The sequence below is a fragment of the Vigna unguiculata genome, chromosome 9 (assembly GCF_004118075.2).
Source record: "Vigna unguiculata cultivar IT97K-499-35 chromosome 9, ASM411807v1, whole genome shotgun sequence".
Lineage (NCBI taxonomy): Eukaryota > Viridiplantae > Streptophyta > Magnoliopsida > Fabales > Fabaceae > Vigna > Vigna unguiculata.
Window position 1 is genome coordinate 36,086,164 of NC_040287.1, and position 26,771 is coordinate 36,112,934.

Sequence of the window (26,771 nt, forward strand, 5' to 3'; positions counted from 1 at the left end):
TGGATGGATAAATTTGTTACTGACCATCCCAATGAACAATTCCTCATCGTTGCAATCAGGGAGTGACTGTGATTTAGATTCAGCCCGCCGAGTTTTTGCTTCAATCCAATTCGAAATATCAATCCTTCGTCTTCTTCTTCTTCTTCCTCGTTGTTCCCAACATTACATAAACCTTCTTCATCCATTCCTCGTTTTTTCAAAACCCTAAAACATACAAACATTCATGGCCGCTCCTACCAGGGACCAAGCCCTCTCTCTTCTCGCTACGGCCAACAACCACGGAGACCTTGCCGTTAAAACCTCGTCGCTCAAACAAGCAAAGGACCTTCTTCTCTCCATCGACCACTCTCTCGCCGCCGACCTCTTCCCTTACTTGCTTGAACTTCAGTCTTCTCCTGAAAGCCTCGTTCGCAAATTGCTCATTCAGTTGGTTCCTTACTCTAATTTTTATTTTTAAATCTTTTCTTTCTTTATTTGATTTCTAACCCTGTGTGGTTGCGGCTTTTTAGTTGTTTATGCCTTCTCTTGAATCGACTATTCATTCTGTCATTTTTTCTTTATGAATTTGGCGTTTTAGGGTAATGCTGCAGGGCTACATTTCTGCTTTTTTTATTTAAAATTTTGTTCGTTGGGTGCAATTTGTCTCCCTGGAGTTTTATAGCTTGCTTGTTTCCATCCATAATTTGTGCTACCTTTACCTTCCGCTCTCCAAAATGCGCGCGCGCGCGTTTGAATGATAGCTATATTTACTTTAATTTTGATTCCTTCACTACATTTCAGGATAATCGAGGAGATTGGTTTTAGAGCAGTTGAGCACACTCCTACGCTGATATCTGTACTATTAACATTTTTACGAGACAGTGATGTAATTGTTGTAAAGCAGTCTATTGTTAGTGCCACAAATATCTTCGCTAGTGTTTTTGAGGAGTTGATTGTGCAGGTACTTTCTCTAGTCCCGCTGCCTATCTTCATAATTGCGAGCTGATACGATAAAATACATGCACGGATTTTTTTCTTTAAATTATCTATGCAGATTAAATTATTTTAAAGAATAAGTCTTGCTATTTATCTGATTGCTTTGTTTACATGTTTATCATGGTGACTCTCCCCCTTTTTAACCCTTAACTTTCTTTGGTCTTGTATGAATTAGCATGATACATGCATATTTACTGTGTAAATGATACTAGGTTACCCATTTCTTTTGTTTCTATGGTGTCATTATTAAAATTTGGTTTTATACCTGATTTGTGCTGTGTCAGAGCATATTGATTATTTCCAGTGGTTCATCTAATTGCTGGTCATCGTTAGATGGATTTTTCACCTCCCTTAATGCCTCTAGCCCATATGTTTCTTAAATAAAGAAACACATCTCACTCCCATTTCAATAATTAATTGTCATAAATTTTATGTTTTATGAGCAAATGATAGTGATATTAATCTGGAAAACCAGTTTAGTTAAGAGGAAGAGCTGAACTATTGTTTTTAAGAAGATGAAATTCATTAATATGAAGAGACTCTGCCCATCTCAACTTCTCTATTTTATATACATTTGTACATAGTATGATACTGACCAAGTGATAGTAATTTGGAAAACAAGCAGTTTCAACAAAATGGTAAAGTTGAGAGGTGGCTAGAAGATACTTGGATGTCAATGCTTAAGTTCAAGGATGCTGTTTTTGGGATTGCTCTGGAGGTAATTAGCTTCTAGTTTTTAATCCATTGTTGTTGCAAATAATTGCTTGGAAGACCAATGCACATGTATGTCACTGTTAAGTTTTACTGTCTTCTGCAATTGTTACTTTCTAGAAGGTGGTATATTGTTGTGGAATATACTAACAAGCTATATTCAACATATTGAACCATGCGATTATTTAATATTTGAAATACAATTGAAGTTTAGCTAAGAGGTCTCTGTTTTAAAAGCTTTGATAGTCTTTTGTCCAATCATAGGCAATCATTGAGGGGAATCCCCATTCTATGGGTTTTGATCACTGAATGCATGTTGTCAGGTCTATTTCAGTATTCTCTTTTCTGTGGTGCTTTTCCTTAGATTGGCCCTATGAATCACAAACATTTCATCAAATTGGCTTGTCCTTTGTGAAAACATTTCCAACTTTGATGCCTATCAGACCTGCCTTGGACATGTGTCAGGCACACCTTTGCAAGTGTCTGTAGTAAAAAACAGGCTTAGATATATATTTAGTTTTGTAAAATTAGTGAGTTTTGATTTTGTTCTGTATAAATATTTTCTTTGTTTTTCATCCTGTAAATTTTGAAATCTAAATTTTTAGTACTTATAAAATGATCGAAATTTGGTTTTAGTCCCTTTTAAACAGTTTCTTTAATTTTCATCCTACTAAACTTTGAAGTCACTATTTTTGTTCCATAACATTCATTTTAAGAAAAATAAAAAACATTTGTTTTATGGATCGTAATGTTTTTAAAGGTGTCACACTTTATAAAAAACATTTGACATAGTATTGTAAACATTAGTGGGGCGTCCCTTGAAATAATCACACTTGATCTTTTGTTGAACACATAAGCTATTAACGAGTGTCACATAATACTAGAGATCAATAACAGTGATTTGAATTTTAGAGGGACTAAAGTTTTAAGAATTCTTTTAAAAGGAGCCAAAATAAAAAACTTGTTCATTTAAGGACTAGAAGCATGTTTAAACCTAAAACTGTTATTTTTTCTTTAGACATGAACCTAGACAATAAACTGCCTCCTCTTGTTGGCTGGACACTTGGTGACACTGTTTCTCTAAGTTTTTTAAATATAAATAGTCAATGAATTATACTAAAATATTTAGTAATTTTAACATCTATAGGAGAGTTACGTTGTTTCTTTGAATGGAAACTCCTTAAACAGCACAAACTTTCTCAGTTCATCCTGCATGCCCCTGATTTTGTCCTGGTTCTCCTGTAGCGTGGTTTCCATACGATTGTCTAGCACAGTTTTTCCACAGTTCCATCATTGTTTTTTACTCACTCTTGTTTTGGTCATGTGGTTTTGTTATCAGCTTTGGTTACTCACCAGCAACTCTCAATTTAGATTTTTGTCATGTTGATATATATAATTTGTTAAGTGTGAGAGGGAGACCAAGAAGGAAGATGGGAGAAGCTGTTAATGATTCATGGTGAATAATGTAATATCTATGAAAATGGTGTCTTTAACCAATCGTATTAGTGTTGTGTCATCCATGGGCCAACATCATGCAGTGGGAGAAAGGCTTTTGTTGTTGTTGGTCAATTTTTAATTGTCAATCATGTAGAAAAGGCTCTCCCATCATATATATGTGTGTGTGTGTATATAGATGAAGGGTAACATCACATTTGTGGAAGCTATACCTACTATTTCACTATCAACAATTTCACGTATAGTGTTGCACTTTGTTTTTCAATTTAACTGTTGAGTTCTAACTATGATACCTTGATTGATTGTGTTCAATTTTTTCAAAATTGAAAAATGAAAGAATATGATCAAATAATTCAAAATTTTATATTTTAAAGTCTCTTTTGCAACAATTTCGACATATGAATGAGGTATTTAAGTAATTTTGGATAAATATAAAATTTTGTAGTCATGATTAATATGAAAAGAAGGTATGATCCAACAGTGAATTTTAAGATAAAATTATCAAGTGAAGTAATAATTGGTGTAAGTTATACGGTGTAGTTTGATTCCTTTTTGCACACATACTTATGCATAGTGTGTTCAAGCATACTATATATTGGACTGTTGGGATCTTTTGAAGGGGTTTGTGGGTTTCTAGGTTTTCTTCTTTATATGTTTTCCAACTTTTTCTTTTGTATTTAGTGTGAGACTTAAACTCACTTGGCTTTTAACATGGACACTGTCTGTGTCTATGTTGTATCTTGTGTTTCTGTTGGAGTTGGTGCTTTAGGGAATATGAGCCAAAGCATTTAGCTACAAATTAATTATAATTATTTGACACCTATAGGGGTATTTTTGTGAAGTTTTCTCTGGTGGAGGTGCGGACCTTGATGTGTGGAAGTGATAGTTTGATCATATAAGAGGCATATTGCAATATATGAAATAGGATAATAATTTATTGCAATTTTGGCTGAGCAAAGTGGCATTTGAGCAATGTACTTGTGGCAAGTGATATTTGGAGTGCACATGTTTGTTTGCTGTCTTCTTCACTAGCCTCTTTTGATTTGAAATATATACATATATATATACATATATATATATATATTATCCTGTTTACAAGTTTTTGGACTTAAAATACTTGTATATGTTTTTAAAGTACATATTATCCTGTTTACTAGCTTTTGGGTCTCACACTAATCCATGTACAACTTCTTCATTTTAGGCCTTGTTTGGAATCTTATGTATTTTTTAACTTGAGCTTGTAGTGGCTACAACAATGGGCTTTATTTTATTTCTGATTTCTGACTGAGATATTAATTTGCTTGCTATTGTAGCCTGGTTCTGTTGGAATAAAGTTGCTGGCACTGAAATTCCTTGAAATGTTTGTATTACTATTTGCATCTGACATCAGTGATTCTGAGAAATTAGCCACAAAAGGTACCACTCTTCACATTTAACAAGTTTAATGTATGCGTGAGTTTAATGGCTTGAGTTTTTACAACACAATTTTTACTTATAGTTCCAGTTTAGAAAAGGAAATTAATAGCTTAATAATCATCTAGTCGTATGTTATTGCTAAAACCAATCCAAATGCAGGAGTTAGACAAGCTGTTAATGTCTTGTGGTTGGTTGGTGGTCATCCTCACCCTGTTCTTGATCCAGTGGTGCTCATGTCAGAAGGAAATAGGACTCTTGGCATTCTATTAAATTTATTGCAGTCTGTTGGCACTCTTCCTGGTTGCTTGACTATTACTGTTGTAAATTGGTGAGTTTTAATGTGGTAGCAGCCAATGGCCTGTGTTTAAATATCATTAGCATTTCTCTGTATTCTTTTTCAGCAATAGATCCTATGGAAATTGTGTGGTAGGCAACTCTTTTTGAATATATATGTGGTTGCATGTTAAGGCTTGTTTTCCCTTATTGCTTGAGAAGTAGGCTGATTAACATTTTATTTCATTTATTTGCACGTTGATTTTTGTACCCTTTAAATCATTTCATTTTCTCTTTGTACTAAGATTGCTGTTCTCATAGGCATACTCTTCTAATAAAGGCAACAGGAATGTGAGAAACATTCAATACTCAACTTTTTATTTTTAAACTAGCTAGAAGCATTTCATGGGGTGTATTTAATGTTCCTTGACCGATACCCTTGACACACTAGTCACCAGGGCCCTTTATTAAACTCGTGGGTAGATTTATGAATAAGAGTAAACGAGAGAAAGTTACAAAAACAGTGAGGGAGAAAGAGCTTTGATCTGAAAACAGAAGCTAAAACTTGTATTCAATTGGATAGATGTCCTAAGTCCAAACACTATAATCAACTGAATCTGATGGCTAGTCTTTGCCAACTGAAACAGAAATCAAACAGATTATGGACTAGTTGCATGTGCATGATAACACGAGTATTAGTTGTTATGAAATTGGTTGTTTTCTGACCATATTTTTTTATTGCCTTGTAAAAAATTATAAATGCATATCCTGTCACCTACCAGGCCCGTTTTTAAAACTGGCTCTTCTTAGGAATTTAATAGTCTAATTTCATATGCTTTAAATATTTGTTTCTATACTTTTCTGCTTCACTTTTAATTCTGCCATTGTGTTGAATTTCGATGGCTCTAGATGAATTTTCATTTTTTATTATTATTTTACTGTTTTTTGTATATAAAATAAAGAGCACTGATATACATACACCTTCATTTTATCTACACCTGTTATACACTTGTTGTTTCTTTCTATCTCTCTCTCTTGTTATCACATCATATAACCTATAAACCTATCATTTTTACTCTCTCTCTAGGTGTATATTAAGTGTTGATGCACCTTTTTGGTGTCCGTGAATCATTTTTCTTAAATAAATGACTCACACGCCATTAAGTTTATATCTACGTGAAATTATATTTCCAAATATCATTGATCTTACAGATGGCATCACTGCAGTAAGTTTATAAATTTTGTCCCGAGCCATTTTTTCTGTTGTCTGGTAAATTCCTTGTCGCAAATTATCCATTGTCCATGGTATGATTTAAGTTTTGGAAAGTTTTCTTCTTCAAACTCAGAACTGATTAATTTTCCAGGCTTCGAAAAGGGGCAGTAACAATAATATAAAATATGGATTATAAGTGGTACCAAGAATAATTGTGAAAATGAAAATAAAATCCGAGGACATTTGTTATTGTTCGTGCATTTCTTTAAGAGTAAAAGAATAAATTAAGACAAGATGGCTACGTGGTTAATATTACAGAGGTGTTGGGGACAGGAAAATACATAAGGTCAAATCCAATTACCTTAAAATATATGGTCAACTATTTTGTCTCTCTTATCCCCCTTTTATTTGATTTATCTCTATTTATGCATTTACTGTGCATGTATTTCAGTTCACTATTGATGTGGTTGGCAACCTGTAAATGAGTTCACTATTTATGCCTTGTTTCCAAACACACAATGGTCCTAAAGTTTAATAGTTTAAAGTTGTATGCATATTTTCTGCCTTACTCACTTCTATGCAGGAAGGCTGCAAGTGTATTTCTTAAGATTCTAGTCTATCTTTTTGCATTGGGATTTCACGTCAATATCATTACCTTATACACTCAGTCTTTAATCATTACTGATTCCATTCTTAAATCAATGAAATTCTTTAAAAAATGAGCATATAACTGCATTTTGCCCCTGGTTTTACTATGTTGAAAATGGAGTGATCACTGAAGCAGGGACTCATCGATCAAATAAGTTCAACTACTTGTTATTTTAGTAACATTGCAGCATGCCGACCAGTTCTTTATGGGGAGTTATTGGCCTTGGATACTTCTGCATTGGTGGTTCATAAGTTGGAAGTTACCTTGATAAGGCTGTGTAAGATGGTTCATTATTTATACCAATGGAGTGCCAGTTGGCCGGGTGTTAGAAATCGAAAGTGATGCATTATAATGGACATCTAGTGAACCGAGGAAACATGGTCGTCAAGTGATGCAGTTTATTATTGTAAACTGTTAAGAGACCATTTACTATTTAAAATTTCATGCTGTAACACAGTTAATGTATTTATTATTTTATAACAGCTGATACACAGTTAATGCCTCAATAATTCAATTTATATATTGTTGTTTTTGTGTTATATATTTGTTTTGGCATTTTTATGGATTTTCCATTCCATTTGTTAGCATATTAATAATGCTAGAACCATTACATAGTGAACCCATTAAACTTCTATTCAGCTGATCCTTAGATTGTTCTGGCACAACCAGGTTCTAAAGTTCAAGTGTTCTGTTTATCCCTTTTCATTTCTGCAGCTGGTTTGCAGTTTAAACCTGCCTTTGAAATTAATCTTACAACATGGATATTCAATATAGAGTTTAATCCAAGCTAACAATTCTTCCACCCTTCCAAAATATCAGCAAGCAAGGAATATGATAAATGGTGGAATGAATACCAAAAATTTGTCAATGTTATATAACAAAAATTACACTACTTTTAGCCTTTTGTTTTGAAAACTAGATTCTTAAAAACTTCGCAATAAATATTAAATAATTAACTTGATTTCATTGAACTCTAACCAGATTTTAAGCAAGCTGAGGGGATTCATTTTCACTTATGCCAGCCTCTTTATGGCAATGCACAATGCATTTTAAGTGACTATGATTAATGTATAAACATCAAAGGAGTATGACAGTCGATATGAACAATTTATCTTTGCTCTGTAGCTTCATGCATGTTGTTATTTGAAAACTATGACAACATAAGGCTTTACTTCTAAAGTTTTAAAAAACCTTTGTAGCATTTCTACATGAGATGGCTAGGGTTTGTCTAGCAGTTGGCTTATAAAGGTTCTAGTGATAGCAACAATTTCAGTTGAGTATGTGTGTGCTGTTAAATCCCTTGTGATTGTTTCGATCAGTTGTAAGCTATAGAGGCTTATTTCATTATTTTACCCTTATTTGTTTAGTTATCCTGAAACTATGGATGGTTTTATTCTTGGTAACTCATATTATGCCCTATGTTGAACTGTTTAGTTGCCTGTGATGTGGCTGTTACCCTATGTGTGAAAATAGTATGAATCTTCCAGAAACAAGAAGAGCAGGTGTTATTGGATTGTAGTTGTGCTTGTTTTATTATTTTAATTTCTCCTGGCGATAGAAATGTAATTGTCATCTGCAGCTTATTTGTCTGTAAAACTCAATTACTTGTCACTTTATTTTTCTGCATTTTGTTCTTGTTCTATGTGTTGGGTTCTTGGTATCTGTTTTTCTCTGTTTTTTGAAATCCTTATGTCTCTAATGTTAATATGAAAAATTGCAATTCATTGCCTTGAAGATAGGTACAGCTATCTGTTTAATCATACTTCCATATTTTACAAATTTGCTTGAATGAAATCTCCAACTAAAACAGCTTTAGTAATCTTTTTTTTGCCATTGTGTTCAGCCTTTGTCTTTTTCTCTGCATAATGGCATGCCTCCGTTTGTTAACATGGAACAATTTTGTAAAGATAATGTGTTGTGTACTTATTTACTAGTTTGCATCTTATAAGAAGTTCATACTGGATTATTCTTCATCACTGCTTTTTTTTGGTAATATTGTGTTGTAGTCAAACACTGACAAAGGTTTGACATTTTTTAATTTTTGATATTTCTTATGTTCTTTAAGTTTTTGCATGCAAACATTTTTTAAAGGACACATGAATTTGAGTATACAAAGAATTGAGTTTTTGATTATGATTTTAAAGATTGAATCATAAGCCACTGGGGTTCTTTCCTTGTGCAATGACATGTTTATCTGACTGTCTTTTCATGGTAATTTATTTGTTGTCACTTCAGAACTATAATAAAGATTCATTTTAATAGTTGGCTATCAGCTTTTGCCCCCAAAATTGACTAAAGAAATATAAGAAAAATATAATGTGCTCACATATCATCACATGAGATTGTATATAATTTTTGGCAATGTATCTCTGATATCCATTTCATTCCTGTGTGCTTTTATTTTTAGTAATGGTTATGTATTCTTATATTCTGACCAGCCACTGCAGCTTCTTAAAGTCTTTAGTTCTTTCCCCTTTAATTGCCTTGTTCATATTATTTTAGCAAGGATACGAGTTAGGCATATTTTGACCCTGGTTTGTGATGAATACGGAGGTTTGACAAAACGAGTTTTAAGTTTCTTAAGTGACAAAGGTTCAGTTTAGTATTGAAGCATACTTTTCTCGAGCTTCTTGTATTGTGTTTTAGTTTAGATATGTTACATGATTCATAACAGTGTTCCTTTAACTTGGTTTATATAGAATGAATAGAAGATGGAGTTCCAGTAACCAGTAGGTTGCCTTATTTTAAATGACTTTATTCGGATGAGAAAATAAGACTGCTAGGGATGCCAAAAATATTAAGTGTTTCTCTCAGTTTATGGTTCTCTGGCGTATTTGGTCTGAAAGAAATGTTAGAGTTTTCTGTTCTTAGGCTTCTTTCAAGCTAATTTGGGATGTCAGTAGTTTATCTAGGTTCTTTGTGATGCTCTGCCAATGGTCATTTAGGGGATTTTAGTATGTTGTATTTTACGTTTGCATCTTTCTTCTCCTTGATAAATTCTTAGAAATATGAGTAAGCTACCTATGGAATATATGAGTAAGCTGATAGTCCAGCACTCATACTAAATATTTTCTTCAAAATGCGTTGGTCTAAAAGTGCTCTGGCAATTTGGAAACAGGAAGAAAGGAATATCTCTGCTTCGCCTATTGCTTGAGCCTGATTCCAGTTACTACTAAACTTTCTATATTTCCAGCAAGTATCGGTTCAATAACTAAATTCCTTTATCAGATCATGATAGATGAATTCTTAATTTATCTTGAGCAGTGATGACCAAAATTTTATTAAGAGCTTTTGAACACCTGGCAGGCAGTTCAGCCAGGTTGTTTCTAACATTCTTTGAAAGTAGTTGCCCACCACTTAAGCATGCAGGCATTCACTGGGTTGTTAAATACGAATTTGAAATAAAATGTTTGTTAAAATCAATGCAACACAAATTTAGCACAATTGTGCATAGTATGCTGTTTGTTATATGTACTAAAAAAATACCCTGTTAATGGTTGGTTTGCTTGTTTATAGCTAGAATTACGAATGAATATGCCTATAGTGACATGTTTTTTTCCGTAAGTTCTTGGATTTAAATTTTCTTAAACTATTATGTTGCTCCATAGCATTATTTGTAAATGCTGTTGTTTGTATAATGTTTCGCTTCTCTTGCCTCCATTCATTGTCATGTCAAACCTAACCCTCTGAAGTATTTGTTTTGACAGTTTAGCAGCCATTGCAAGAAAAAGGCCACAGCACTATGATACTATTCTTTTAGCATTGCTTGAATTTGATCCAAATGTTCAAACAGCGAAGGGATGTCACATTGCTAGTATTCAGTACTCCTTAAGAACAGCTTTTTTGGGATTTCTTAGGTGCACTTATTCACCAATACTAGAGGTAAATGTGCTTGTCTTTTATATTGGAACCTCTAACTTAAACTTCTGACATAGTTCTTGGATTAACTTACTGTAAGAATTATTTGGCCTCAGAATACTTTATATCCATGAAAAGTTGGCAAAAGGAATAATGATAGTTGTATATTTTTATTGTTAAAAAATGTTCAGGTTTTTACTTTTGCATATTTATCATCACTCTCCAAATTACATATCTGTACTAAGCATGGAATCTGTGGTCCTACTTTTCTCAGATATTTCTCAATCTCGCATTTTACTTTTGAGAAACTATACCTCAATAATGGTTAATGCTTTATTTTCATGTTAACTTGCTGATTGGATTCTAGAATATGCCATGTAGGAATTGACTACAAATTTTCCTGCGTGCAAGTACTGTTTTCCTACGTCTCAAGAATTGTGCCATTTTCTTCTCAACTTTTGTAATTAAGCATTTTATAATTAAGTTGCATACTGGCTAGTGCATGCAGAAAGAATACTGTGATGATTTGTTTTGTTAGGAAGTCTTGCTTATTGCATTAAAGGCATGGACTGGCATTCTGTGGCTAACCATGATTAGACTGATTTTTCTAAATAACTTGTTAGATATTGTTAAACACAATATCAAACAATATCTTCTATGTACTCTATTTGTTTTTTAGTTACTCTTTTTAGTTGTATCTCTCTATATTATAAATAGATTATCCTATATGTGGTTTATACACAAGGGAGATTAATCTCGAATCCTATTTTCTCTATATTCAACATGGTATGAGAGCCAGATTTTAAAAAAACCAAAAAAGCCTATTATAGCAAAATTTCTTGGACATTATGTTCCACCCACTATCTCGGGCCGTTATCGGACCACCCATTTCTAAACCCATGTATGAGATGTATATACCTCGGCTTGAGGGAGGTGTGTTGGAAGTCCCACATCGACAATAGATAAGACAATTTCATAGTATATAAGTGGGGTACAAACCTCACCTTACAAGCCGGTTTTGTAGGGTTGAGTTAAGACTTAAATCCACTTTCTAACATAACTGTTTTATTCATATTTTTGCAGTCAAGAGAAAGACTAATAAGGAGCCTGCGAGCTATGAATGCAGGGGATGCTGCAGATCAGGTGCTTCGGCAAGTCGACAAAATGATTAAAAATGGTGATCGTCCCACTCGTGATGCACGAGTTAGCAAGGTATGTAGTGATTTGCTATCTTTTTGCTATCAAGTAAGCTGCTGATACTGAGCAGAAGTTCTTATTTTTTTTCCGTCTATTATATTACATTAAATTTGATTTTTAACTTTCAGGATGAACAACCATCAACTCAGTCATCTGTTCCAGGGGAATTATCTAGAAAAAGACCTGTTCCTCTAGATAATGAACAAATGACCAATGGTCACGAAACCATATCTAAACGGATTCGTTCTGGTCCTGATTCTCAGTCTACTTTACCAGCTAAAATAAATGATTCTGGACAAGATCCTAACTCTGTTAATGGAGTATCACCTAATGTTCCTTTACTAGATAGTGAAATGACTGCTGTAGAGCAAATGATTGCTGTGATTGGTGCTTTACTTGCTGAAGGAGAGAGAGGTGCCGAATCTCTTGAAATCCTCATTTCAAAGATTCATCCTGATCTGCTGGCTGATATTGTCATAACTAATATGAAGCATTTGCCTAAGACTCCCCCACCACTGGCTAGGATTGGGAATTTACCAGCAACACGGCAATTAAACTCCCAAGTCAGTCAATCACATGTTATAGCAACTTCTGTTCCAATAAATTCTGTCCAATCCGTGTCTGGTACTGGCCAAGCTGTGTTGCCTTCAACTACGGCAACTGTACTTGGCTCTAGTTCATTGCCATCTGAGACGTCTAACTTCAGTAACCTGCCTGCTGATTCTAAACGTGATCCACGGCGGGTAAATCTTGCTTCTTTTTTTGTACAAATTAGCTTTTGGTAGTCTATATTTCCAAATAGATATTTTATACAATACAACCTGTGTTACTTTGAACCATCTGGTTCAAATTTTCAGGATCCCCGTCGCCTTGATCCCCGCCGTGTTGTGGTAGCTCCTGGAGGAGCTACTGTATCAGTTACAGATGATAGTGGGGCCACAAAATTAGAGTTTGATGAACCTGTTTCTTCCATTAAACCTGTTTCACTTCCTGTTGTTACTGCTGATGACAATACTCCATCAGATCTAACAGTCAAAATAAAAAATGATGATATGATCTCTGAAGGTGCCTCAGTTTCAGCACCTGATCAGGTGACCCCTAAAACAGAGGTTCAGGAAAGGCCTGGAGATATTCATCGGATTGCAGAAGCAGATACTTCCTTTGGTCCTTCAGTCTCATCCGCTGATTTAAGAGAGGAGGATCCAAGTTTGGTGAATCTGTCAGATGACACTGAAACAATTGGTACAGATTCATCATCTATTTCAGAGTTTGATCAGTTTTCTCTTGATGTTCAAGTTGAACCGACATTGGAAGATACCTGTCTGGAGTTACCACAGCTTCCACCTTATGTTGAACTATCCAAAGAACAGCGAAGTATGGTGAAAAACATGACGGTTAGGCACATAATCAATTCATACAAACATTTACATGGAACGTATTGTCAGCAGTTTTGGATGCCACTACTTGCTCGACTAGTTGCTCAGGTAGAAAACTGTTTATTTTACTGTTTCAAGGTTTTATTTCTACCAAAGATATCAAAGTACTGTTTTTTCTTTTATATCTTTAACATCATATTCAAATGATTCTTTTTATAGTGTTTAGTTAATAAGCATTTATACACTACTATAGAAATCCAATAGCTAACCTTCACTATTAGAAATTCAGAGGTACAACTGATAGTATTTATATTGTAAGTTTATATCAGGAAGAAGATTTATATTAATGCGTTTGTTTATTTCTTAAATTTCTTTTGCAAAAGTTTTTAAAAGAAACGGATACCCATTTTCATTTTTTATCTTTAATAAGGAAAAATCGGAGGAATGTATAATGTATTTACTTATATGAAGCACTAAACTTTGGCTATATTCCAACCTCTATGAGCAAATTTCATTCAACACAAGGAACAATGGAGCATGTGTTCACTTTAATTATGTCTTGCCTGTCCCCTTGCAGATTGATGATGACGATGAGTTTATTATGATGCTTCAAAAACACATCCTGGAAGACCACTGGATAAAGGTGTGTCTGCATTTTAAAATCTGTTGTAATTTGTAACAAAATTTATTTCTAACTTTTTTACCTGTCATGGATGGAGTAACAGAAATTTGTTGAATAATTTTCAATTACAGTTGTTGCTATGATTTGCTGACGTGTTTTTTTCCTTTTAGTTTCTTAAAATGGGTACTTTGCAATTGCAAACATTAATCATCATTCTTGAATCAGAGTCAGAATTGCATATCGTTTTACATTTTAAAATGGACTAGACATACACACATTCATCGAAGGAGGTGTAAAATGCATATGATGGTACTTTATAAGTAATGAATGATATTATATTAGTGTAATGATTTATGTGTAATAAATCATTGTGGTGCTTGTAAATTTCCACAACATATGTGAAGTAGATTAGCTTGTCAACTTTGATTTTTATGAATCTTGACATTTGTAAGATACATCATAGATTGTAAACAGGGGTGGCACCGTGCAGAAGGGCTCCTACCTAGTGGGGTTTAGGAAGAGTATATGTTTGCATTAACCCTGTGAGTGGAGAGACTGTTTATTTGAATCGCTAGCCTAAGTCAAGAAACAATTAGCCATACAATTCTTTGAAGGCCTAACCTGATACCATAGATTAACCATGGAACAATTGTCAGTGCTTGTGCCACTCAAGGTTTATACTGCCAAGCAAAATCGTAACATAGTATTGTATTTGAAGCTCATGAATAGGTTTTTTCTTGGTGTTAAATGAGCTGTAAAGTATGTTTGGAAACGTGATAAATAGATATAGTCTATTCTTCAAACTGCATACTGTAGGGTGGTATGTGGAATCTATAAAGAATTTATAAAGGGAGACTAGTTCGTAAAGTAGAGTTCTGTTTTATCACCTCGAATGTTTTTATAAGTATTGCTTAGATACAAAACTTGTCTTAATTCTTGACTCAATTTTTTTAAGTATTTTTTTTAACAATTTACAGACGTGTCTCTAAAAATTTGCATCTGTTTAATTTCTTTTGTAGACTAACTGATCACTTACTGATGGATTTTCAGGGACATGAACTTGTACTGCATGTTTTGTACCATCTGCACTCCCTGATGATATTCGATTCAGTTGAAAATGCTTCATCTTCTGCTGTTTTATATGAAAAATTTCTCTTGGGAGTGGTATGCTCAAAATTTGATGTTTTGACGTAATGAACAACACTTTTCTATCTTTTTCTTATAAATGTGGGATATACTACTTCCTTGTAGGCCAAAACTTTGTTGGACTCTTTTCCAGCTTCAGATAAGTCTTTTAGTAGACTTCTTGGTGAAGTTCCACTTTTGCCTGAATCGTCCTTGAAGATTTTGAATGATCTCTGCTATTCTGACGTTATTGGTCATGATGGAAAAGTTATCCGCGACATTGAACGTGTGACTCAAGGCCTTGGTGCTATCTGGAGTTTAATTTTGGGGCGTCCACAAAATCGCCAAGCCTGCTTGGGAATAGCATTGAAGGTTAGCTGTCATTCATGAGACTCTAAATGCAAAATATGTATCTCATCCATCTGTGGCGTATTGGAGGCTGTCACTTAATCTCATGGAATTCCACAGTAATAATTTGAAATGAAAAGACTTGAAGGACTAAATAATTTGGGATAAAAACAATCTGCTAAAAGTATGATAATATTTTTAGCGCTTAAAGAATTTAAAGTGATAGTATTCACTATACTGCTTCCATGCAACCATCTAAGACAACATTTCGGAGATATAAGGTTGGCTTAATGGTAAAGTTGGAAGGATGGGTGTGAGAGGTTGTAGGTTCAATTACCCCCACTAACAAATAATGAGAACTCACAATGCTGATCTAAAAAGAAAATCTGACATTTCAGCTAGCTTAATTAATTTTGTGTGCCATGTGTACACTGTATATATATGTAAAATGCTAGGAAAAGTAAACATTGAGTTGAAGTTGTGCAGACAACTGGGATGCTTTATTTATATTGAGAAAATTGAATCAATATAATAAATAGAGGAAATTTGATATCCTCTAATAACAAATATCTGATACAAGAATAAATGAAAACATTTCTAATAATACATATATAATCTAGATGTTTCTAATTATATAGGATCAATTCTTTATTTCTCTAACTATAACACTCCCTCTCAAGTTGAAGCATATAAGTCGAATGTGCCCATCTTGTAGCAAATATAATTGATCCTTGGTCCTCTTAGAGACTTTGTGAATATGTCAATCAACTTATCACTAGAGTTGGCTGATGTAGTAGTGTTGTCTCGTGACTCCAGCTTTACTCTTATGAAGTGACAATCCACATCAATTTGTTTGATCCTTCCTTGAAGGACAGAATTAGAGGCTACATGTAATGCTTCCGGTTGTCACATACAAGTTGTTTTTGGAACTTTTTTCAAATTTTAGCTCTTTGAGGAAATGGTTTTGCCACAACATTTTATTTCTTACTTTCCCACTACATTTAATTATCTATAGCAAGAGAAAATTACCTTGAAGTGGAATTCCTATTGCTTGATGACTTTGCTTAGTCAGCATCAGAATACCGAACAATCAGTATTTCCCTTATCTTCATAAACATGGAAGGCATTTTTTTTTTCAGGAGAGTTGGAAAAAAGGCAATAATAACCAAGGATAGAAAAACTCGCTGGTAGAGTGAATGGGAACCTGGGAGAAAAAAGAATCGTTTGGAAATGTGGCTCAAAGAGAGAAACATTAAGCTGAAATTGTGTTTCCGAGACAGCACGAGTAGGAATGAATCAATATTATAAGTAGAGGGGATGTGATATCCTCTGATAACAAAAATATGATATAGGAATAAATAGGAATGTTGATAATATGTGTATATATATATATATATATAATTTAGATATTTTTTATTTTATATGATTAGTTTATTTAGTTCTATAATTTTAGCAATATCTTGAGATATATATTGTAAAATCACTATTGAACAAAGTCTCGAACAGTGAATGATTGGGTCTTAGTAATTAATCCTTGTGCTCATCCATCACCATTGTTAATTTGCTATCTGTTTATTCCATGGGCATGCAGTCATTTTGGAGTGGGTCATTCAACACATGTTTCTCAGAACTCGCATAGTTTTTATCATATTTTTACTTGTTATTCCAATCCTTGGCATTTCATACAAGGTAGACAAATAAGTTAATATCTGGAATCTTATTGGAAGGTTCTTTGGGGGTGGATTACTGCTCATTAAGATTCATATTTGTATGTCAATACCTGGTAGCGGCAGTGTTACATTTTAGTTTACTACTCCAAGGAAAAACACAAAAAACCGTATAAATCTTATTTCACATCTACTGGGTACTCCTCTAACAGGTGCTTCTAGTGGCCTCCTCTGTGTGTTCAGATTATGTTAGGATCCATGGAGAACAGAAATTGGTTAAAATAGTTAGAATATTCATCAGTTAGTTACTTGAGGTGTTAGGTAGATATAAATAGGAAAGAAGGAGAGGGGAAGGTGGTGAATTTTGTAGACTAAGTGTTATCTCTTTGTGAAGCGCACGCCCTTGAAGGATAGAGTGCTCTCCTATTTCTTGTTTTTTTCATTCTATTCAATAAAAACAATTCTTGGTTCCTAACATATGACCTTTACTAATTTTCTCATTTCTTTATCAATTGGTAATATATTACTAATATCTCATCAATTTTGAGCCAAGAAAACAAAAAGCAACAATCATTCAAATACATTCAGTACGTTTTTGGTTTGACAATTTTGATTCACATTCTGGTGTAAATAATGGGTCCTGGATGGCTTGACTTTATCCAACGAGAAACCAAGCATGCATTCAATCCAAAGTCCAACACTCAATCCAAATTCCAAAATTGCCACATACTTGTTGTTAGTTGGATGTTAAATGAAGTACCGAAAGTTGTTGGTAGGATATTAAATTACTAGAAGTTGTTAGAATATTCTAGAGATCTCTGTAGTTATTACTTTAGGGTTTGAGTTCTTTATTTATAGAAGTGGATGTACTGTTTTGAGTTAATTGAATAAAAATCTTCCTTTTTTTATATTAATTCTTTCTAGTCTTGTTTCACTGGTGCAATTATTGCATTGTAGCCTTTTAAAGATAGTTCAGTGAAAGTTGAGGTTGCTAGTTGTTAGCATGTGTGTAGAACCCCTCGAGGATTGTTTTAGCCATTAATGATTAATTTGTTGTAACCTTCAAATGTCATTTTTTGTTTGTTTGCATGTTTTATAAACTTGGTATACATTTTTCCATTAATATTCCCAATAAAATGGGTGAGTGTGCCTGAGCCTCCCACCAGCTGGGGTATGAGGAAGAAGACACGCAGTCTTATGCTTGCAAGTAGTTGCTGTTTCGGGATTGAGACCTGGTGAAAAGGAACCAACTTTACTGTTGTCAAGGCTTGCTCATCACTCACCATTACTTGATTTTTGTCTTCAGTACATTTTTTAAAATTCATTGCTCTTAATGTATCTGAGTACCTAGTCCCCCTATGTTTAGTAAAACTGCCAATATTTCAAGCTGTTACCTGTTTTCTTAACCTTGACTTTCCTTTTCCTCTGATGTAATCCTTTTATGGTAACATTTTTCCAATGTCTAATTTATTGCTTTACTATGGCAGTGTGCTGTCCATCCACAGGATGAGATTCGAGCTAAAGCTATTCGGCTGGTATATGCTGTAAAAGATTTTATGGAGTCTGCCTGACTGTTAATTGATAATGAAACTGAATGCTCTTGCTTATGTTGAACAGGTTACAAACAAGCTCTTTCAGCTTAGTTACATATCAGGAGATGTTGAAAAGTTTGCAACAAAGATGCTGCTTTCTGCTGTAGAACATGAAGTTTCGGATACATGTCTTTTGCAACCTGGACCTACTGAACATAGAGCCGAGGCAGAGGTGCATTGCTAATTCTCGTGCCACTTAGTGTATCTTTCTTGTGATAAACCTGACAATGCTTTGAAGAATTCTGTAATATATCTGTTTATATATTAATTCTGATTTTATTATATATTCTGCTTTTGATTGTCAGATTCATTCTTATGGATTAAACATGTGGCAATGATTTTTTTTTTCTGCGTACCTTTTTGTTTATGGCTTTAAGACATGAGAAATGAAACTTCATGTAATATGGCTTCAAAATCAGGCTTAAGTATCCTTTTTCCTAATTATTTATCTTTTCTTTTGTGTTTTTCTGTGCATAAACTGCTTCCCACATAATGGGTCGAGGCTTGGTCACTTTTGTTCCCGATAAACTGATTATTGGTAGTGTTTACTTCATTTTATAGGTTGAAGGTCATGAAATAAGTACTTCCCAGGTTTCAGAGTCTTCAATTTCTGAAGATGAATCTGCTAGGATGGCTAAACCATTGATTCAAAATGTTCCATCTATATCATTTTCTGAAGCTCAACGTCTCATTTCTTTGTTTTTTGCGTTATGTACTAAGGTTAGTTTATGAATACTTCTTTGAATTTTGAAATGACTAAAATAGCAATTACTCTTCATCTGTTTTAGTAACATTGATGTAGTTTCTTTATATCTTTGCAGAAACCCAGTCTTCTTCAGATTGTATTTAATGTGTATGGGCAAGCCCCGAAAACTGTTAAACAGGTCTAATTTTGTTTATGTTTGTTTACTAGTTTTATTTTTGTAGTATTCAGTGAGTTAGGTTAACCCACCTGTTTCTTATGTAGCTGTTGATAAAATATGTAATTGATAGAGTTTGCTCCCATCTCATCTTTGTAGTATAGTAAATAGATTTTTATAAAAGAAAAATTGTGGAATGGGATTGAGTTTATGCGCCGGAATTGACATCTCTCTGAATCAATTGCTCATGTGATTGTGGAACAGTATGTAAATGTAACTATTTTCTTCATAACGAAAACATGAATTTTCCACTAAAGGTTATGACTATGAATCATGTACCAGTGCTGCCAAGAAGTTCACCTTTTCACCTTTTTGCATTGTGATTTTTCTTTTAGCTATTATTGACAATAATAGTTCTTTGTTTGACTTTTCTGACTTTTCCTACTCATGCTTTTGTAGGCTTTTCATCGCCACATTCCTATTGTTGTAAGGGCACTGGGGCAATCTTATTCTGAACTGCTCCGTATCATATCTGATCCACCTCAAGGAAGTGAAAATCTTCTGACACTGGTAGCTTATTGTTCTCATTATTTGCTATGGCTTATTTAATTCCATAATTGAAGGATTATCACCAGAATATGAAAAGAGACATTAATGGTGATCTTGTTTTTTTGAAGGTACTGCAAATATTGACTCAGGACACGTCGCCATCATCTGATTTAATATCTACTGTTAAACGTTTGTATGAAACAAAATTTAGAGTATGTATAGCAGTCAAAATAATTTTAAACTTTTTCACCAATGATTACTTTTTTTGTTTCTTTTTCTTATTTGTGCTGATTCTCCATTGCAGGATGTTACAATTCTTGTTCCATTATTGTCTTCACTTTCCAAACAGGAGGTTATATTTATATTTTCTTTTATTACCTTTCTATTTATATTCTTGCTTAGTTTCCTTTAAAATTTGTTTTTTCATTTGTAGGTGCACTATTGTTCTGGCTTATAAAATATATTTGACGAAATTTCATACTAGACCCCAAACCATTTATATTAATTTTTAGGGTGTTCTATTTTGCATCTCGTTTTAGCTATTTCTCAGTATAGTCAATATTCCACTCTCTTCTATCATAGATCTGGGAAATTTGGATCAGTAAATTTAATTATGCTGGCAATCACCATCACAAAGTATGTGTTGCTGACATAAAATTAGAAAAAGATATAATGATTCTCATCAATATGCTTACTTGCATTTGTTGTTTAATTTATTTAAAGTATCTATCCAAAGTCAAATCTAGATTCAGTAGTAAATATTATTCTAGAACTAGAATTTATATGTGTCTGTGGCTAGGAAATTAAGTTGATTCTGGCTTGCCTGAAGATGCATTTCCATCTATTTCTCATTAATAGTATTGATAATTTTTAGCACTTCATGCTCTTGCTGTATTAGTAGTAGATAGTTTTTTTAATCAGGTTGATTTCAAATTTTGATGGTGACAGGTTTTACCAATATTCCCAAGGCTTGTTGATCTCCCATTGGAAAAGTTTCAAAGAGCACTTGCTCACATACTACAGGTATATTTGAATTTTCATGCTGGATTTCATATTTGTATGTCTTTATGCTTTTTATTCTTGGATGCCTTGTGCTTGGCACATTGACTGCGCTTTCATTCACAGTCCATGTTTCCTTATACCTGTTCCTTTAGGTAGATGAGGATTTATGTTCGAGTTAGCCTCAATATTTCTTGGAAGTTATTTTTTTTATCTTTTTTCTTCCTTTCTAGATAGGCTAAGCGTTTGATGCTGTTCATGGCAGGGTTCAGCTCATACAGGTCCAGCTTTAACTCCTGTAGAAGTGTTGGTTGCAATGCATGGAATTGTTCCGGAGAAGGATGGCCTTGCACTTAAGAAGGCATATCTTCTATTATCTACGCTTATGCTTTAATTACACTTTCCAATTAAATGTGTTTGTAAAAGAGTTTTTCTGTATGGTCGATTATTGATGATCTATGAACATCTGATGCATTAATGCTTTTGGAGGATGTCACATCTTATGAGTTTTTGTAATAAGTAAAATAAATTTTAGTGCCATATAATCAGGAAGTAAGCATGACCTTTTCTATTAAAACAATTAAGCTTATTATTTCTTAACCTGATTGATATTTAGTGGCACTAGATTTGGTGGGTTGTGTTAGATTTGATTTATAACTCTTTTTAGCTGTAATCCAAGTCCATATATTTTGTAAAAATGTTGTTGGTCAAATCATATAACTGGTTTGGTATATGGTCTTTTTGGTTTTATTTAGGGTCATTTGTAATTTTGATCTACTTCTCACCCTTCTGGTTTCATCATTTTTCATTTTTGGGGAAGGGGAGATGTTTTGTGTACATATTCTAAAATGAAAATAAAATGTTTGTTCTAATATGGTATCAGAGCACAAATAGGAAATAATTGATACACAACAAAGAGCAAGCAACACATCAAAATCTCAATAAGGATAGTTGTTGTGTCTTATGTAGCTAACTGTATGTTGTTTTTTCCTGATCGCCACCTCCCCAATAAGAAATAAATAAACTATTTTGTTAAACTAACAAAATACCAAATAACCATTGTTGTGTCTTGGTGCAATGAGCAGTTCACTACTTTTCAAATGTATTTTTCCCTATGAACTGTTTCAATACCTCGTGCCTCTTTTTACCTGGCTTTAATTTGTCATGGTAGTGTTGTTTAGAAATAATATATTGTTATGTGTCGTGTGCGTGAAAAGCTTGTTTAGATGCAAATCACTATGGTCTTGTGCATAAAAAGTTGAAGCCTAATTGGATCGTCTTGGACTGTTGCCTTTTATCTGGAATGTATAAAAAGTAATCCAAATATTTTTCCATAAAGCTATTATTAGTACCAAACTCAAGTTTGATTTGTATGATCCTTTTCATCAATGTTAGTTGAACTAGTTCTGCTGTATCAACTTGAAAAACCTTAAAACTTTAGTAGTGAATTCTGAATTATTCTTTTGCATCATCAGATAACAGATGCTTGCTCGGCTTGTTTTGAGCAACGTACTGTGTTCACACAACAGGTTCTGGCAAAGGCATTGAACCAGATGGTAAGGAGATTCAGTGTTTTGGCCAATTATACTGGATTTACTTCAAGTCTTCATGGCTCTATTGTTTAAATTTTCAGGTTGATCAAACTCCGCTGCCTCTACTTTTCATGAGAACAGTTATTCAGGCAATTGATGCTTTTCCTGCACTGGTAAATTTATTCAGATTTTGTTCATGCATATCTGTTTTTGCTAATGCATTTTTGTTTGTTAAGATATTATGTTGATGTTGAATTCTTTAGATGATATATAGCATACTGGTATTATAGGTAATGGGATTATGAAATACGTTACTTTAGGAGATTTTGCTGACAGAGCTATGTACTCATTCTCTGCTTTTTTCTTTTGAAAAAATTGGTTTAACTAAAGTTTCAAACATAATGGTCAGATCAATTTCCTGAAAATTGGCTTAATTCTTTTTCAAGTAATTCGTGCAATGCAAAATTATAAATTAGATAATACATCAGTAATAACAATGGCATCTGTGTGGTGCTTCTAGTGTTGTTACAATACAAGGATTCTGCTCAATTTCGATCTTTATTTTCAAAGGAAGTCCTGCCATGTAGAAAACATAAACCTATACTTCTAATGTCAATATTCTGTTTTTAGGTTGATTTTGTTATGGAGATACTCTCAAAACTTGTGACAAGACAGGTATGCTTCTCTGGAACACATTTTACTCTGATGTATGGACCTTGGACTGCTGATGTTTAACTTTAAATTACTAAATGCAGGTGTGGCGTATGCCTAAACTTTGGGTTGGTTTCTTAAAATGTGTATATCAGACACAGCCACGTTCTTTTCATGTTCTATTGCAGGTACTGCATTCTGAACTTGCCTTAAATTAAATCATAACTACTGTGGAGAAACGAGGAAATATGTGCTTCTAAACTAGACAGCAAAGCTGAATTATAGACAAATCACAATTATATTAATTACTGTAGTTATTATGATTTGATTACCTTAAATCACACTATTTTGCATACTTTTTAATAAACACTATTAAACTGGGGCATATAAGTCGTTAGGACCAGGCTTTATTATGTATCTAACTTATCTTAGGTCCTCTTAATGATTTGGTGAAAACGTCCACTTGCTGGTCATTTGGATTAGTGAGTGGTGGTGATGTCGCTCTATGTAAGATCACTTCTATGTTGAAAGGAATCTACTCATTTGTTGCTCATGAAATACTAGATTTGATATGTAGTGAAGCTTAATTATCACAAATTAGTTCACTAGAATCTGATGGCATGGCTTAAACCCTCTGACCCTTGACCTTGCAAGCTTCATCTACATTCTGTTGTTTTACTTTTCTGATGCCCAATGACTATGCAACTGCATCTCCAATCAGTTGGCAAATCTGTCCAACGATCCCGTCAACATTTGATTGTCTAATTATCTGAATGTAACCTTTATCCTCATAGATAAGTCCAAAGTACTACCTCCCAGTCACAAGCTAAATTTAGGACCCAACTTACAATGCCGACTGCAAAAGGATGTCATATTTACCAAAATAAAACATGCACAACTAAATTCTATCAACACACTGTGTTGAAAGTCTCAATGCAGCCTCAATTTTCCTTGGTACCCTTAATAATTAGGCAGTTTTGAATTGCATTTAAGAAACCGGACAAAAAAGAGTAACTGTTACGAACAAAATTAGGTGCCTACCGGAAGAAATTCAAACCCTATTTCCAAACGTATGTAGTCACATATCTGAAAAAAATAATGGTAGAAACTTAGAAATCTTAAAAAGATAGACAACAAAATTGAACATAGAAAAATGGAATGCTAAGTTGTTGAGTCTCAGTGGTGACCCTGCAAGTGGGAATGAAGTTGAGAACTGAGGAATGAAATTGCAAGTTTCAAGAGAGATGGTGTGTATGAATGTTTGATTCAACTGCAGTAGCACTTTGACCTGAAGGAAAAGGAGGCAAAGGTTCAATTATTTGTGGAAGCACTGGAAGGGCATGCCGGAAGTAAATATGATTCACGAAATGGGTGGAAATGATGAGCACCACCATGGCTAACAGAAGCATATTTACTTCCGGCACCACCATGGCCAGGCTCTCCAGGTAGCAAGGAAATGGGTGGAAATGATGATCAAATGGAGACTTGGGTTCAGTAGACTTGCAGAGGCATTGATGCTGTCTCGCGGCTAAAAGTACAGCAGAAAATAGAGCATCAAATATATTGGAGATCGCATTTGTCTGCAGTTGACCTAGGAGGGTTTTGAGCTATTTTGGTGCTACTTTGGTAGGGTTGGCGTGACAATGACGCTTTAATGGGTTGAAACTGTGGGATGAAGCTTCATGGAAAGAGTTTTTTAATTAATGGTGTATCTGTTAGGTTTTAGCGAATTAGTTTGTTGTTAAAAAGAAGTTAAGTTGCTAATAAATTTGAGGAGAGATCGAGAGAATTCGGACTTTTTTACTCTGGGAGGTGTTGTCACTCAGTTCTGCAGAGTTCTATCTTGTTTTAGAGGGGCTAAGGGTATGATGCTGAATGATAAGAGTAGTGCTGATGCCAGATTTGGCCTAAAACTTCTGGAGTTTTGTCATGCTTAGCAGAGTATCCAAGGTTCGGGTGGAAAAGACTTGTTGACAGTGGCGAGTAAAGGGAACTGGTGAAGCTTCTGGAAGGATGTCACAGCAGAAGTCAAAAGTCAAATTAAGGTGTAGCATACCCGAAAAAGATAACTAATCAATGAATAACGGGTCCCCACTGATTATGCTAAGGGAGGGTTGACTCTAGACTCTAAATCTAAATATACTTTTATGAACAAGGAAACCTGAGACTTCTGAAATGCTTGTCTAACTACATAACAGTGATAAACAATATGGACCAAAAGTAATAAATGCAGATTAAATCTATCACATTTTCCGAAATTATATGATGTTATTTTTAACTTTTACATCTGATCCGGATGCCATTTAGTTTCTAACGTTAACATTTTTCGTCCTCCTCACAGTTGCCACCCCAACAACTTGAAGGTGCACTCAACAGGCATGCTAATCTCAGAGGTCCCCTTGCTTCATATGCCAATCAACCAACTATAAAATCAACACTTAGTAGGTAAGATTTTCTAGATATGAGTATTTGAAAGGCTTAATCCAATCTTACACATAATTCTACAATATAATACCTCATCCAAAAATTGTATGCTGTCAGTTATTTCTATTAGCAATTGAATGGAAAAAATAATCCAATCTTACACCCGTTAACATGTATATTTTCTATCAATTGGAAAAGCATATACGAACGTTCTATATTTTCTAGTTTCAGTTTTTCCTTCGCATTCTAGTACAGAGAAGAGGCTAGGTCTAAATTTGGTTGTAGTGAACTAAATTTATGTATAACCATGTGCAGATCAATTTTAGCAGTTCTTGGTCTTGCAAATGAAACTCATGTGCAGCAACATTTGTCAACTTCGTTGCACCCTTCTGACACAAGTTCTTCAGTTCATGGAGCAACTCTTACGTGATGGTTAAGTTACTGACTGACAGGAAATTAGTAAGTGGGCCAATTGATAATTGTGGTCGATAAGATTGATCGACTTCTGGATTTCTTGGCATCCAAAGATACAGAAAAACAAACTTATACGGCGTCTTGGAGCCCCAAATGCAGCAGCAGCCTCTTCAGAGTCTGTCACCATCCAATCATATCGTGGTTTTCATGAAATCCACCGCGCCTTCTAGGAAATGTATCATAGTTTTCTTTTTGTGGTTATTTTATTTTATTTTTTTCATTGTAATATTATTCATTCAATTTTGATGTTATATTCTTGCCTTTTCTGGGGTAAGAACTATGGACTATCCTCGTGTATGTGGTTGCATAAGTCATCACCATAGTCCTCCTCTCCTCTCCAGACGCTATGATAATGCTGAAAATGAAATCATGTCTCTGAAATCCCTTTTCTACTGTCCTTTCCTCGCTTCGGGAAGACTTGCTAAAGAGAAAATTATACCATCACTAGTCAGATCAGATTATTCCAGAAATTCAAACACTAAACATGGAGGGTTTCTATAAAATATACGAAAACTATTTGTGATGATTATATGAAGGGTGAAACTGTTGACACGTCATTTTCATGTAATACTAGATTACCGACCCATGTGCTGTTATGCTATTTGTGCACATTTCTTTATATTTTTTAAATCATTAAATGGTATATCAGATATGCAATCACCATTCAATTGTTATGGGCTATTATACCGTAACTTAAGCTGTTACCGGTTATCGTCTGATTTTTAATATTTTTTGGATATTCAAATTAGAAGTTTCTTTTTATTCAAATTAAGTGGGGAGTTTTCTGGTAAATTTATAAACAAAA

General features: G+C 34.0%; 1 protein-coding gene across 1 annotated transcript; it reads left to right on the forward strand.

The window, feature by feature from the left end:
* Window positions 1-26,480, forward strand: LOC114196073. The gene is made up of 27 exons (XM_028086582.1): window positions 1-426; window positions 781-940; window positions 1,601-1,693; window positions 4,455-4,557; window positions 4,717-4,885; window positions 10,400-10,574; window positions 11,634-11,762; window positions 11,876-12,490; window positions 12,605-13,231; window positions 13,701-13,766; window positions 14,796-14,909; window positions 14,997-15,242; window positions 18,373-18,420; window positions 18,503-18,649; window positions 19,039-19,197; window positions 19,299-19,361; window positions 19,797-19,907; window positions 20,015-20,098; window positions 20,191-20,238; window positions 20,835-20,909; window positions 21,151-21,246; window positions 22,361-22,441; window positions 22,519-22,590; window positions 23,048-23,092; window positions 23,173-23,256; window positions 25,410-25,513; window positions 25,808-26,480. Exons 1-27 carry the CDS (start codon window positions 224-226, stop codon window positions 25,920-25,922), a joined length of 4,032 nt encoding a protein of 1,343 aa, XP_027942383.1. The 5' UTR covers window positions 1-223; the 3' UTR covers window positions 25,923-26,480.
* Window positions 26,481-26,771: the final 291 nt, after the last annotated feature.